General features: G+C 39.8%; 1 protein-coding gene across 5 annotated transcripts in view; it reads left to right on the top strand.

Annotated features, from left to right (window-relative positions):
• POU6F2 (POU class 6 homeobox 2) overlaps positions 1 to 15,501 on the top strand; it is a 303,185-nt gene that overhangs the window by 275,451 nt on the left and 12,233 nt on the right. For all 5 annotated transcript variants that reach the window (XR_009745363.1, XM_061464688.1, XM_061464687.1 and 2 more), the window contains exon 8: positions 10,970 to 11,138. Coding sequence is in view for 4 of the 5 variants with exons in the window: in XM_061464688.1 (XP_061320672.1) it covers positions 10,970 to 11,138 (169 nt within the window). In the remaining variant the exon portion in view is untranslated. The remainder of the gene's footprint in view (positions 1 to 10,969; positions 11,139 to 15,501) is intronic.

The raw sequence follows: 15,501 nt of genomic DNA, 5'->3' as shown, positions 1-15,501 counted from the left end.
ATACAGTAGGAATATGAGACAGGAGAAGCCCATTTGGCCTGTCAAGCTCAGTTCCTCGGTTAGCAGTCACCTACTAGACTGGGGCTTGAAATGTTTTGGAACATGCATAGAAAAGAAAGGAAAAATATGAAGTCTTCTTCAATGGAAAATCAGATATGGTTGTATTATAGTCATTTGTATTATATTATTATGTTTGCAGACAGAAAGTATTTTTAGGGTAATTATTAATCAATGTAAGGCACCAGGTAGGTGTCAGACTTCAGAATGGGTGCAGCGACTTCACCAAGGTCTACAAAGATTTCTGTAGTTCTTTTTATAGTACTCTTTGTAGTACTCGAAAGTCAAATGCATTAGTTTTGTCTGGAGAGCAAAGACTCATAATGCCACCTTTTTTACTCTGTAAGAGAGGAAATTGAGGATGGAAAAGACATCAAATGTGATAACCAAAAAGGTACTTAACACTTAATGTCGCACACTTAAACATTCAGTTTAGCATTCCAATTACTCATAGTGCCTGTTCGCTAGTCCTGCCTACATCTCCAGTCACAGTAGCAGCCTTTCCTATGTTTCTGAGAATCTCAGCCTCCCTCAGCTCCAAACTGATGACTTCCCCCCCCAGATTTAGTAGAGCCAGTGAATTTCTAAGATGACTTTTTTGTTTGTTTTGAAAATAATTCACATTCAAGTGCTTACATACTCTTTTTTTCTATCCTCTCCTGTGTAGCATTTTCCAAAGCACTTGTCATTTATCTAACTCTATTTTTCTTTAATGGGAGCAGATTTATGCTACTGGCAAGTGCTTTTGCAATTGTTGCATGTACGTGGTATCAAACAAAGCAGGATGGAGAGGAGGGAAGGCTCTGTGTTCTCCAGCAGAGGAAAAGCCTGACAATGGAAGAAGAAACTCAGCAGTTTACATTTGGTTTCTTAGGGGCGTGTGAGGTGTTTCTTTTTGAGTCAGTTTCATGAAGAGATTAGATCTTTCCCTCCTTTATGAGGGAAGCTCTCAAAAAGCACAGCAGTCCTGAGATCCCATTTAAAATTCCTGAATTTTTGAAGAAGAGGATAGAGATCCTGTATTATTCCCTGACACCTTCTCAGCTGCAAAGCAACACACTTTGAGTCCTGCAGCAAAGCAACCTCTTCTGCACAACATCCAACAGTAGTATCTGTGGACAGAGAGGGGACAGAGGTGTGACCCTTCTCTGCACAGCTAGTGGCACTGGGCTCACATAAAGGCTCAGATTGCTGCTGAAGGCTGCAGCTTGCTGCATGAGCAGGGGTTCAAGGTGGAAAGTCAGTGTTTAGTCATGTTGTGATGCATTGTACTGGTTCACCCAACTTGTGTGCTCTTGTGCAACCATCAGCTGGCAGAGATCATCAGCCAGCAGATCTCTCGTTACGCGCAAGAGTCCTGAGGACCCAGGGCTGCAGGAAGAGTCACCAAAAACATCCTTACACTCATCTGTTGGAGCCTGATCAAGACAGCATTTTTGATCGGGGAAAAAAAAATAATGCAAATGCTATAGGAAAAAAATAGTAGACATTATCATTTATACAGGAACCACAGAGAATTATTTCTGTGTATTTGTGCTCCCTCTACTGGCTTTTCTGCTTTCACTGAAAGAAGTCCGGAAATTTTGCCATTTATTTCAGTGGGAGCAGAAAAGAGGTATGAGAACCAGATATTCCTCACAAGAATTGTGCTGATGGATAGTCAAAAGCAGTGGAGCTAGTACTATACAAACTGCCATATCATTTGAAAAGTAAATAGAATTAGAAGAGGATAAGGGGATCCTGAATTTATCTTATTGCTTGGGTGAGGACTTAGCCAAGCTGTAAGTAATGTTTGGCTAATGACAACACATTTAGTCACAACTTTAAAACCTTGCTTTCAGAAGAACTGAGTGCTCAAGCTCAGGAATTCAAAATATTTTTTAAATGGTGTCACATGGCATTTGATGTCTTGTAACTTGATGAAAGAAGCTTTAGAAGAGGGAAAGAAGAGTACAAGACAAGTTTGGGAGAAGTTTTGCGAATGTCACCAGAGAAATAAATGAGGAAATAAATAATGTAGTAAAATGTTCCAGCTGCAGATGATCCCAGTTTAACTTTCAACTTTTCACTTGCTGGGAAACTAAGTACTGCAGGAGAGAGAGAAGTGATTGCAAGTGATGATAGTAAGCTGCTACTTGTTAGTTTAGTCACAGTAATTGAATGTGTTTCAGTTGCTAAGTAATGTGTGCTGGTGCTTACTTTTTTTGCCTGAAGATTGAAGACTTGAATTCCTCAGATACTTGTTTTAGTCAGCTTTACTTAGATACACTAGGTGTTATTTATTCATGCAACTTTCTTAAACTTGACAGACTAAAAACTCAATGTCTCTTCGTGGAAATCAGTTCGTACATTACTTACGTGTAATGTAAAGCAGTGCTTCTTTTTCTGTGTTGTAAATAGGTGGCTTTTTAATGTACACAAGCAATCCTATTGCAGTCTTATTCCTCTTGGGTTTAAGAATAAGTAGATATTTCTGATTTATGTTAAGATACCCACAGTAGGGATCATTCCCCTTTAAATTACCCTGAGTAGTTAAAGCTTCAGTGTTTTCACTGTTTTCCAAGATGTAGCTAATTTAAGCAGCAGCATCTATGCATGCACTGAGAATTCTTCTAGAAATTGTAATGGCTTTCTAAAGCAGGCCCCTGTTTGCAGTCCTGTTGTAGTCTCTGTCCTCTTTATCTCTGTTCATAAACAAGTTTTTCTTTGCCTTTAATAATTTTTACTGCCCATCTCCCCAGCCATTTCACTTTCCACACTAATCTCATCAAGATTTTGAGATCGGAACTGAATGCCACGAGCACAGTGAGGATGCATCACTGTTTTACAAAATAACCTTAGATTCTATTTTCAGCATTATTTTCTGTCTTTATCTCAATACGGCCTAACATTCTGCTTTCTTTCTATCTCTGCTCATTGAGTAGGTTTTTCAATAAGCAGAGGTATCCACCATGATACATCTTTGCTTGCCTGATTGTTACCATGTGAGTCACTAAAATGGTTCTTTTTAATGTGAATCACTTGGCACCTATCTACTCTATTTCATCTGTTAGTATGCTCCCCCAGCATGTTGTAAACAGGATCTTTAAGTTGTTCATGGTATTTCAAGAAATTCATGTGCTCCTTCTATTGATTCAGTTTCACTATTGTTCACCATCTTGTCTTACTGCTTGCTAAAACCATTCAGAACATTTTGTATCAGTCCTTCAATCTCTACTTGTTGTCTCCTTCCCTGAAAAAGGACAATGTATTCCCTAATTTTATGTTTCTTGTTTTTTTAAAAGCTGTTTATGTCTCATTATAGAAGAGTACCTTGTAACCTTAACTTCTGCACTTCCTCCATGCCTCTAAAGAGGGATTTTGTCAAAATCCAGGTTGTATGGCTAAATGCACAGATGAGCTTGTGGTAACAACTCGTTAGCATTGTCATTTGCTATCAGATTGGAAAACCTCTTTTAAGGTGTTCTTTCGTCTCTTTAACAACACACATTAATACCAACACAATTGACAGAACTTTAACCATGAATGGGAGTTTTATGAAATTTAGGAAAGGAGTCGTCTTGCTTAACTGGATCATAGGGCAGTTAGGTATCTGGTGGATGCTAGTTAACTAGATTTCCTGTACAAATAAAGAGACATCAACAAGGAGACATATGCATATCTAATGGACAATTCAAGCTGTCAAAATAGAATGATTTTTAGATAGGTTGAATCTCTAATAGCTATTTGAAGGTATCTATTGTCACCATTGATGTGAGAGGGGGCTAGGGTACCTATTTTAGGATTGAAGATTAATTCTTAGCTGAGTGAAATTAGGTAAAACGAATCCAGCTGCCAGTGATCACTGGGGTTCAAAACACATTCTTGTTTATAAATTCCTTAATCAGCTTTCCTAATAACTGGTGTTTACATAGCTATTTGCTTGCCCACACAGAATTCTACACTTTCTGTTATACTCCAGTATAACTCATCAAGTGGATTCCCTTCTTGCTGTTGTCTGCTTCTTTCCTTCTACATACCAGACTCATTAAATCAGGCCTGTAGTCCCAGTTGTCCTCAGTCTTGTTTTATCTACACTGCCTGCCAGAACTTTTCATATTTCATCGTGCCTTATAGCACTACCAGCTTTGGGCTTCTGCCAACTCTTAGCACAATAAAATGAGCTACTAGGCAGCATTTTCTTACATAGTCAGATCCCCATCTTTGTTGTCATTGGCTATCATGCTCCAGATTAACTGCTGAAAAGGCATAGATAGCTCTCAGATGGATCTCTGGTCATTCTTGTGCATCTGCTTTCCAAATTTCATGCCAGACATTTTCTTTCTGTAGTCTCAACCTACCACATATACCCTTGCATCTTATTACCACAACTCCATGCAATTGCTTGTTATCCTCTCCCATTAAAATCTAACCAGCTCTCTTTCATTTTCTCTCTGCAGTGTTCTTCCTGCTTTAATGCTGCCTTGTTTTATGAAAAATGCACCCTTCTTTCTCCGTGTTTGAATACAGCCACTAAACCATGTTGTCTTAATCCAACTTTGGTTTTCTTCTGGCTTTTATATGACTTGCAGCAATGAGGCTGACAATTTTTCTCACTTCTTTCTCTTTAACATCATTATTGTATAATTCCATTTTATCCATGGATAAAATTACTAGGTTTTGTAAGTCAAGATTACCAGACTATTTACAAGGGACTACATCAGATTTTCCGTACGACAACATGAACACTTAACTTGTAACTTACGTCTCTTCCTGACCAGTTTCTTTGTGGCATCTGCCCTTGTAGGAATAGGATATCTCAAAAAAGTCGATATAACTGCACGAAACTGTTGGGAATAGGAAGATACCACTACACTACCTGTGTCATTCTAAGAATCTGAGGCACAGAGAGAGTAAAGCAGTGTTCACTGCTAGAAACATTATTGCTGCACTTGAATTATGTGCTTACCTATATATTTAAGTCTGTTACTGTACTATTGACATTATATCAGTCTTTATAGGAGACAGCAAGATGACTGATGCACCCGATTAGCATATAAAATTATTTCTTCTACAGAAGCCTGGCTGTGTCCTCAACCTCATTTAGCGAGCTGAGAGACCTTCAATTACAGCCTATACTTTGAACGTAGTTCTGATCCCACAGAAAGGCTTTGAAAGAGCTTCAGCAGATGCTGTCAAAGTCCTGCCCTATGTCCACAGCACACCGGCACTTCTTGGCTGTAGTCTTCATTTCTGTGCACAGCCAGTGTGAACCCAAAGAGCTTTTTTATACTAGTTTCAAAATGTATGTCTTCTGTCAGTCTAAGCAGTGTGTATAGAGGTCCGTTATACTGTATACACTACGTTATAGTATACTAAGAGAGAGAAGATACTTATTAAGTATCAATAGCTTTCATATTCAGATTCATATATTCACTTACTTGCATTTAGTTGAGTAAGTTAAATTAGGGTGATGGGGTACAGTATTTGGAAAACATTCTGGCATGATTTGGCATGAAGTATCTGTATATGCCTAGTAACATTCTCTCTATTTGGTAGGTGATTTAAGAAAATGTCTTGGAAGCTCATGCCTGGTCATGCAGTATCAGTAGGTTTGAAGACAGGCTTTGTCTGCCATAGTGCTCCACATGCACACCAGTACTCCTCAAGAACTAATGTATGGCACATTTTAGGAAACATAGATGGAGCAGAGAACTGCATTTACAGGAAAAATGGAAGCACGAAACACTTAAACTACTACTTCTGCAAGGCATTATCATGGCATTTCAAAGTGTTTGGAAATGTCTTTTTATAGCAAGGTATTTATTTTTCGGCACCTTCCATGGACTTTAGTCTTTACTGGAACTAATCTCCATATTTCCCAGGAAGAACTAGCTGACATCAGAAAAAAAATTGAGAATCTTTATTTGTGTCATATAAAGGGGATTGCTTAAAACATATATCTTGCTCTTTGTAGCACTCTTCTTAGTTTCATCTTTTCTGTCTTTTTTGTTATACTTGTCTTTTTCACCTCTGTCTTCCCTAATTTGTTGTGTTTCCTCGTCTCTCAGATTCTCTTTTCACTGAATTATAGAAAAATAGGACTGGAAAGGACCTGAAGAGGTCATGGAGTCCACCCCCTCCCCCTAGGCAGGATCAACTGTCCCTGTATCATTCTTGACAGATGTTTGTCTAACCTGTTCTTAAAAACCTTCAGTGATGGAGGTTCCCTGACATCCCTAGGCAACCTAGGCTACTCGCCTTAGCATTAGAAATGTCTTCCTGATGCCTCACCCTGGCCTCCCTTACCACAATTTAAAACTTTTACTTTCTTCTCCCTTCCGTTATGGCCATATTTTGCCTTTTCTGTTTGTCTGGACTCTCTGTAAAACCAGTAGCAGTTCTGTTATGAAGCAGGGCAATATTCTCCCAAAAGTTTGTGCTTTATTTCCACTTAGTTTCTTTCTCTTTCCTTATCTTATGCAAAATAACTTCTTATTCTATCACTATCGTGTAACTTTCTGGATGCAGGGAATGACATCCCTGGTCTCCTAAGGCCACCTTAATACAGGACTCCAGTCAACCATCCCAGGTGTAGGAATATCCTGCATACACAGCTTAAGAACAAAATTTTAGTCTTACAGACCTAATTCATGCATTGCCTCTGCAATTATCAATTGATACTAAGTTCACTGTTGACAGCAGCATGTAAAACTGATGTAAAAGAAATAAGAATCAGGCCTTTTGCATTTTTCAGCTTATTCCTATAAAATATTATACGACATTTTATGCTTCTCATATTCATCTTATTCCTCTAGCTGGAGTGTGCATACATGTATTCCTGCCAGACACTGATCAGTGTTGCATACAGTCATCATTCTCAGCTTGTCTACTATATCCACCTACACAGAATGGCACTTACAGCAACTGCTTCTGTAATTTCTGTGCCTCCTTCTGTCTTTGGATGGAAAATACACAACAGTCATAAATATAATTCATATCATATATACGTGGCCAAAATTGGGGAAAGTCAGCTATTGCAAGTTTCAATTGATTCTGTCATCCAGAATCTAATTCATAATCTAATAATCACCTCTCCTTAAGGCTATTTCTGGAGTGGAAATTATAGTGGATGAAAAGAGAGAGAGTATTTTAATGCAATTTTATGTCATAGATAACTATCATTGTTCTTTAAGCAGGACATTTACAGCTTAACCATCATGTCTGTAAAGCAGGGGGTGTGCTGGAAATTATGCAGAGAGTTAAAGATTAAATCCTCCCTCAGTCCCTGGTCAGCCATTACGGTGACTTCAGCCTTTCCAACCCCATTTGATCCCTTTTCCCTCACAAGCAGTGAGGCAGAAACGAACAATCTGTAAATATCCATTATATATGGCTATTGCACCTAAGGTCACTGTGCATCTGGATGTCATTAGCCATACCCCTATTTGTCCAAAGATTTCTGACAAGAAAACTTCCAAGCTTCTGAGTATCCCAGCTATTTAAAAAAATATATTTGCAAATGCATTGTGCAATGCATGTGCAGAGAATCAAATATCTCCTAGACTTAACCAGCATACGGTGCATGCGCCATGGAGTGGTAGTGGCTGTGTATACACTTTGCATGCATAACTGGAGATGCAGAATGCCCTCTCATTCTGGTGCTTCCTGGAAGCTTCAGGGTTATTGTGCACATGCTCAGCAGTTGAACTGTTTAGGGACTATAGGTGTAGCATGGCTGGAAAATGTTGGATTTGCCATATTTCTCTTACATGATCATGTATTTCTCTCTGAGAAATACTGATGGCAAATAGCACAGAATCATGAAAAATTAAGGCTAAAAGGACAAGGTTCAGGAGATTATCCAGTCCACTCTGTTGTTCTCAGGCACAGTAGCTATTCCAGTATTTGTCTAACGTCCTCTTAAGCACTCTCTTAGGAGCTCCACAGGTTGCCCCAGCAATTTGTGCCAGTGCTTCACTGGCATGTTAGACAGCTTTTCCCATCATCTAATTTGAATCTTCTGGGTTATTGTACCTCACTCACTCCACTATGATATGTAAGACACTCATTCTCTCCTCTTTTCATCAGCTCTGCCTGTATTTGAGGCAGGCATCATATCCCAATTAGTCTTCCCTTCTTTATGTAAAACATGACCAGTTTGTTCCAGGTGTCTTCATAAGCCTCAGTTAACTCCCAGGCCTTCAGCCTCTCTTTCAGTTGATCCAGACTTTTTGTGAAGTGTGGCATCTAGCTTTGGCCATGGTGCCCCCCACCCCCCAGGAGCTATTTCCAGTGCTTAGTAGAATAGAAGATCCTTCACAAGCACTGCAGACATCACTCCAGCTCGCGCAGCTTGGTATGGGAGTTGGGTTTCTTCGCTTTTGCAACCCCAGGATTGCTGGTGGCATGTTCAAACTGACAGCATCACTTTGAATCCTAATCCTGTATCCAATCTATAAGAAGTCCCTCTCAGCATGTCATCAACATGTAAATTTATTAAGCATATTCTCTTCTCCATCACCCAGGTCATTAAGAAAATACTGAGTAGTGCAGAACAAGGACAGAGTTCTGTGAAGTACCATACATGCACACTTCTGTTTCCAAGGATAGATATCTGTCCTCTCGGTTTTGTTTTCCAGCCACTTTTGCATTCATTCTCTAGCAATTTCATCTAAACTATGTTTCCCTAGGTTATAAAGAATGTCACACGAGGGAGTGTCGAGAGACTTGTAAAGTCAAACCACCTACTGCTTTTTCCCTGTTTGCGAGGCCAATTACCCTGTCTTAGAGGGAGATCAGATTGGTTTGACACAGTTTGTTCCTAACAATCCATGTTGTCTGTTGCTACCTTGTTTTCTTACAAATTGTGTGATTATTTTCTTCAGTACTTTTCCACGGGTTGAAGTTTAGTTGACTGGACTATAATTTTGCAGATCTTTCTTTTTAAAGATAGCTACTAGTTTGCTCCTCCATTCTCTGAGATAAGCACTAGCATCTTTCAGACTGTTCCAGATAGCGCAAAAGCACTTAACTCATCTAAATACAGTACTTTTCTTCCTTTGCCTAGGCTGACATCCTCAGTGTTGTCAGAGACTCCTTTGCACAAGAGGCCCAGAGCCCAGATGCCTGTTTCTGAAAGCTGCTGTCTGGAGTAATGTGGGTGTAATGGATGTGCAGTCCATTTCTGCAGTGTTCAGAGGCCAGCCCTCCTAGTGGGCTGCTTCCCTAGGAGATGATATTATCAAAGTAGACATTCTGGGTTGGGAGCTCTCTACAAATAAAATGCAGCCCTTAGTGAAATCTTTTTAAAGATGCCCAGTGCTTGCACAAGTCTGAAATCTGAAGCCTTTCAGTCAGCTCAACTCCTTTGATAAAATGCTGGTTTTCTTTGTGAAAATGAGCTTGAGCCCAGGAAGCTACTTGAGATAATAAAGTGGTTTTGTTTCTCGATGCCCAGGGAAGTCAGAATAGGCTAATACTGGTCAGGTCAATAATGTTAAGTTTCTTGCTTGGTTCTTTGTTATTCCATGTGGGAGGCAGAAAAAGGAGTTGTAACTTCTTCCATTCTTAAACAGACCCATAACAGGAATAATGTCATTAAAATGGTTCCTATGTATTCCACAGAGAAGTGTCACCTTCAGTGTGATCACATACCTTTAGCTACAGTGCCATACAATTTGTTGTCTACTTAGCATCGGGCATTTCTATGTGTTCTGGGAGCGTATATATATATAATTCGAGTACTACTAATGAATTCAGCTCCTTCTCTGAAGTCATTCATTCAGTTAACTATCAAAAGAGAAAAACTCATACTCCTTAGAATTCAAGAAATAGATTTAAATTACTGACTTGCAGCAAGGGCAAATAGGCCTTTATCTTTCCCCCCTTTCTAAGAATGCAGATTACAACTATCACTTAAAAGTAAAGCCTTTTAGTACATTTTTGCAATCTTTTTTGATCAATATCAAGAATCAACATAAAATAAAGGTATAATAAGTAGCAGTCACCTGAGTGTATCAAGCCTGTATTACTGTATCATTAAGCTCTGAAAGGGATGGACGGGACTACTAGAAGCCAATTCAAAACTGTAATACCCAGTTGCGTACCTTCATTCTGCAGAGAGATTTCCCTTTGAATTTGCTGAAGTTTTATGTAACAATCAGTACCAGAGAATGTTTTCAGTCCCCCATGAAAGCTGACTAATGGTTCTTTCCTTTTCCCTAATGAACAACCAAAGACTACACTGTTGTAAAATTTGTAAGGAAGAAATTGGAAAGGCAGATGCATGTATCAAGGTGTATCATTTGCATCTGTCCTACCTGTTGGACTGTTTAGGTGTCTCTTACTCGACACAGTCCTGCTGTGAACGGGGCTCACTGTGTGTTTTAGGCAAGGACAATTTATCAATTGAGAAATATGATTTTTTTTGTTTGTTTATCTGTTAGATCTATCTAATGTCATAAACCAAATTATTCATTTTTGAAGGAAAGGGATTTTCCCCCAGTTTATTTACTCTTCCTTGTCCTGGTCCTGCAGTATGAAAGGACCTCTCTGAAACAATGCTGATTTGTATGAGAATCCATGTAGGAAATAAAAGTCTGACTTCACGAGTCAGAAAACAGGTAAGGACATATGTTTATTAAATCAGAATGCTGCTATGAATGTCATAGGTCTCTTATTACCCATTTCAAACAAATACTTACCTTCTAATTAGATTAAGTATCTGGTTAAACACAGTAAAAATGGAGAGCCAGAATACAAAAGAGCTCAGATTTCTCCTGCTGTAACACTGTCACCTGAACTTAAGTCCATGGTATTTAATGCTCCTGTGAGATTTGCTCCCCAGAAGTAGATGAGTGAGATGGTGCATTGAAAGTTTCCTATTACTGCTTCATTTTCTAAATACCTATTTTTACATTTTAACATATAGCTCCATCAGCCCTCCCAGACGCAAGTGGGACAAGCAGCCTCACAATCCAATCTCCTGCATTTGGCTCACAGTCAAGCATCTATGTCTCAAAGCCCAGTGCGTCAGGCTTCCTCTTCTTCCTCCTCATCCTCCTCCTCTTCAGCTTTGAGTGTTGGCCAGTTAGTCAGCAGTAAGTATTGCTCCCTGGCTCTCCTTAATTCTCCCCTCTGTTTGTCCTCATCACTCTGAGTTTCCTGATCTGCTTTCCCTCCTTCTTTTTGTGTTTCATATAGTAGATTGTATGTTGCTAAGTAGAGTGACTCTTAACCAGTGGGAACTGCTAAGTGCTGGCATGGATGGGGCTTAAGGTAAACATGCCTAGTGAAATTGTCATCGGTGCTAAAAACGGTCATAAAAATGGTAGCAACTGTTCATTCTTGCGAGGGCAATTCTTATAACTGAAATGTAGTTAATGTTCTTTGAAAATGAGGTTTTGAATTGGTCAATATAATGAATTATAGCGCTCAGAATTTGGTAGGCAGCCAGATACTTCTTCGTGTGGTTAGGCTGCTAGTTCGTTACTACTTGTCTGCTTGCAGTTAGTGTAGCAAAGCATTTTACAACTACACAAATCTAGAGCAAGAGACCTTTCCTGCCAGGAAAGGTTCACACAATTTAAACAAGAACGAACTGTAACACGTGGCAGAGGATAGACACCACGCTCTGCTGTGAAATGACTGAGTTTCATTGTTAGGATTGTAACAGCAATCCTTTCTTCCAGATTACATAGTTCAGAGTCTTTGCTATTACTTTATCAGCATTAACTTTGTTTTTTACATAGCAAAACCCAACAGGTTAAAAGTATATATAAGAAGCATTAACAGTTTTTGCACACTGCAAGAATCCCAGTGTATTAGATGACCTTTTCAAAGATACTCCATGTACATATTTCAAGGAAACAAAAGCTATGGCTCATGCCACATTGGTAATGTAAAATATAGGACTGATACAAGCTTATGAAGGGCTTGGAGAAACTGTCATGCAAGGGAAGATGTGAAAAAAGTCCTGGTTAGATTATTTCAGAGATTGTTTACATGGGGAGATCGCTAGCAGAGCTGTAGTGGTAAATGTATGCTGGTATAACTCCCAGTGTGAATACTTCTATTCTGGAATAAAAATATCCGCATTGGTAGCTGTAAGTACATAAAATATATAGATACAGATGTAATTATAGTGATATAAATATACTGCTATTGCTCTCCTAGTAAATTTGCTTATGTAGACAAGCATTCTATGTAGGAAGAAGACAAATAAGAGGCTTCGTGTTAAAAATACATGAAGTTACCCCTTGTCTATATGGCAAGATTGACTAAAGTAGCGAGTGCAGAATAAGTTCAAAAGCTAGTCCAGAACAGCCCCCTTGTGGACATTCTTATTAAAATAATACTCTAGAGTAACTATAGAGGGGTACCTTACCCCACACTAGTTATTCCTGTCAGTTCCCCCATGTGAATAAATCCACTACACAATAAAGTAACATGGAAGAAGCCCTTTTAAGTTTACTCAGTAACTCCATCAAAACTTACAGGATGCTAGAAAAACAATTACTTGTTCAACCGTATGCAGTTCCTCTTAGAACATGTGTTTTATAATAACAATATACGCTGTGATCAAAATCACACAATCAAGATGTTTTTCTCATCCTTCTTTCAAAATGGATTTTTTTCTAGGGGTGCATCAGAATTAGTAATGCAGCAGGTGGGCTGTTGTCCCAGGGTTTGTTCCCTATCTCATACACTAACCTGTTCTGCAGTTTGCATAACATTTGAGGTAGGGAGCTGTGGCAGGGTGAAGGATGGTCTTGCTTCAAGTGGTAGAGGTCTCAGGAGCTGAAGCTTTCTGTCTGCCACATGATTCCAGTGCAATGGCAGGCAAGTCACTTTAAACACATTTTTCACAAGCACTCTCTAAATACCCAGCTTGAGACTCTGGACTTTAATTTACAGAAGAACCTGGTACTCACACTTACAATTTTAAGTGCACTTTCACTGTGGAACTGTATAAAGAACCATTTAAACACACCGTCTAAAAAAATAATTTGCTACTTGACCTAGACTGGGTACCCAAAAATGCTTTTTCCTTAATATCTGTCCGCTTCTGTGTGAGTGAGAAGGGGAAGACCCTCATCTTGTAGAAACATAATAAAATAAATTAAGATCTAGAAAAACAGAGGAGCTCAAGAAGAAGTGTCTTTGGTGAAGAGCTTTAATAGGGGTCTGGGGCCACACACTGAACAAGTAAAAAGGCAATACATCAATCAGTTCCTCTGTAATGAAAGACAATTCATCCTGGGCACTGGATGAGGCAGGAGTCTGGGGAAAAAGATCTGGTAATCAAGGGCTCAAAGTCTGTGCTACACTGTGTTGGGCTACTGTAACTCCAATATTTTGAAGCTTCTGAGTGTTTATTTGTGCAGCTCTGAGGATGGCTTTTTTTAGCTCCATTTTTTGCTTGGATAAATTTCAAGGTAGCAACAAAGCAGGATAGCAATGTCAGTCAGTCATATGGTGAGATAATGCTTATATTCGTAGTTGGAAGTATGAGATCTTCTGTCAGCTGAATAGGTAGAAAAACTAATAGGTTCAGTTATCATCTTGTTGGTCCTGCTCTAAAAGGAATAAGACACATGCTGTGGTCATGGATTTGGCTGAGAGCAAAAGGAGTATGCAGCACAGGAATATCAATTAGTGGAAGTGGGGAGATACACTACTTAACACAGACATTCTACTTGTTCCTCTCAGGCTTGGATCCCTCCACCACTTCTCTTCCAGTCCCATTGCATCCTCACACTGTTCGCCACATAATCAGCACTCCCTTTGCCTCTGTGCTTTTTTGTTCCTCCTGCAGTCTTTTCCCCGCAGTCCATGATTCCTCAATGCCTCTTCCCATTTCAGTTCCACTCCACATCCCAGTCGGTCTCTGTCCTCAGACCATATCTGTGTCCTTTTTACCAGCCTTTTTATTAGGTAGTTTCTATCCTCCTATACCTTATTTTATTACTCATGCACCCTTTTTTTCCCTGTTTTCTGTCCTCTACCACAGTGATTACTACTCTCTGCACAGTCAGACCCTCTCTCCCTCCACTCCAAACTCAAATCCCTGCTCCTTAGTAGTCTTCAGCTGTTTTTTTCACCCTTCCAACATTTCTTTTTCTTCAGACACAAGGTTAATTTTTGCCCCCTCTGCATCCACATCATGCAGACACCACTCCCACCCTCCCTGTAAGCCATCAGAGTGTGGGAAATGATCACCAAGAAGAGGGGCGAGTCAGTATCTATCTTCACTGCTGCCCTGGTGCAAAGCAGGCCAGAGCCATAACCATAGGAAGGGGGTTCTTTGCCATCTATTTCAGCCTGAGACTCAAGCATCCTCAGTACAGACAAAATCTCAAATAAAATTCCACACAGAGGTGTAGCCAGTCTCCACTGAGTAGATATGAGTTTTGGAGGCTCACCTGCTTGGATTTGTTGGAGTTAGATTTTAACTTGGGATGCCAAGAAGCCCAGTACTGACAAGAGATACCTATCAAGGTAGTGCTTCAAGTTGTAAGGAAACTGAAACTTCTTAGCCACAGTACCCTATCTAAGGTAATGAATGGCACAGAGAAGATTGTTTGGGTACTTCTCCCTTGCTCAAAATAGAAGAAAGCTCAATTAAACCAAGCAGGGAACTCAGAGTAAAGAAAATACTTCCCATACAGTCAGACTGAGGAAAGTGTTGCACTTGGGAATTAACCCGCTGTGATCCCGATATTAAGAGCATTCCAAAGAGCCTATAAGAAGGAATACAGTATGGTCAGTTCAGCAGGAAAGGGTCAAACCACCTGTCCTGTGTAATGAACCATGAGAAGGCAGACAGGATCCCCTGCAGCTTTTCATTGTCATTGGTAGCACCATATTTTTAGACAAATGGTCTTAATTGATCATCATGAATTTGAAAATGGTTTCAAGTGACTAAAAGCCCATTTGCATACAACTGCGCCTGCTCACAGGGAAATAAATACACAGGAAGTCATCCCTCTTTTGCTCCTTTGCAGAATCCACTCAGCCCATGGGTGCGGATCCCTGAGGAGCAGGAGCACCACTTTTTCAAGCCTATGGCTCATAACTGAAAAGCCTTCTTAATGTCCCATCTCCCACACACAGGCCAGCAGAGCTTTGTCTAACAGGCCTGCAATTTAAATCTAGTGTCTGCCAAAGTCCACTCAAAGTCTTTTAGTGGGATGAAGCCTTCAATGGGTCAGTAGTTCTGAATGAAATCTACAGGCATGAGGGCAGCAAGAAACAACTTGTGGCTTCCCGAACATCTCTTTGATTGCTTTTCTGCTCCTGAGGCAGGAATATTGTCGTTTCCTTTTCCTCATTTGCTCCAAAGCTGTAGTCCCATCCTTCAGATGAAGCCCTGGAGTAGAGTACCCTGGTAGAGATTTGCCATATCCCAGAATTTTTAGCTAAGTATAATATATAATAAGTAAAACCAGGCATATTCAGCTG

Source organism: Pezoporus flaviventris, unplaced genomic scaffold (assembly GCF_033815535.1).
Source record: "Pezoporus flaviventris isolate CSIRO_AGI_PZ_B2104156 unplaced genomic scaffold, CSIRO_AGI_Pfla_v1 ptg000037l, whole genome shotgun sequence".
Lineage (NCBI taxonomy): Eukaryota > Metazoa > Chordata > Aves > Psittaciformes > Psittacidae > Pezoporus > Pezoporus flaviventris.
This window is presented reverse-complemented; position numbering and strand designations above follow the sequence as displayed.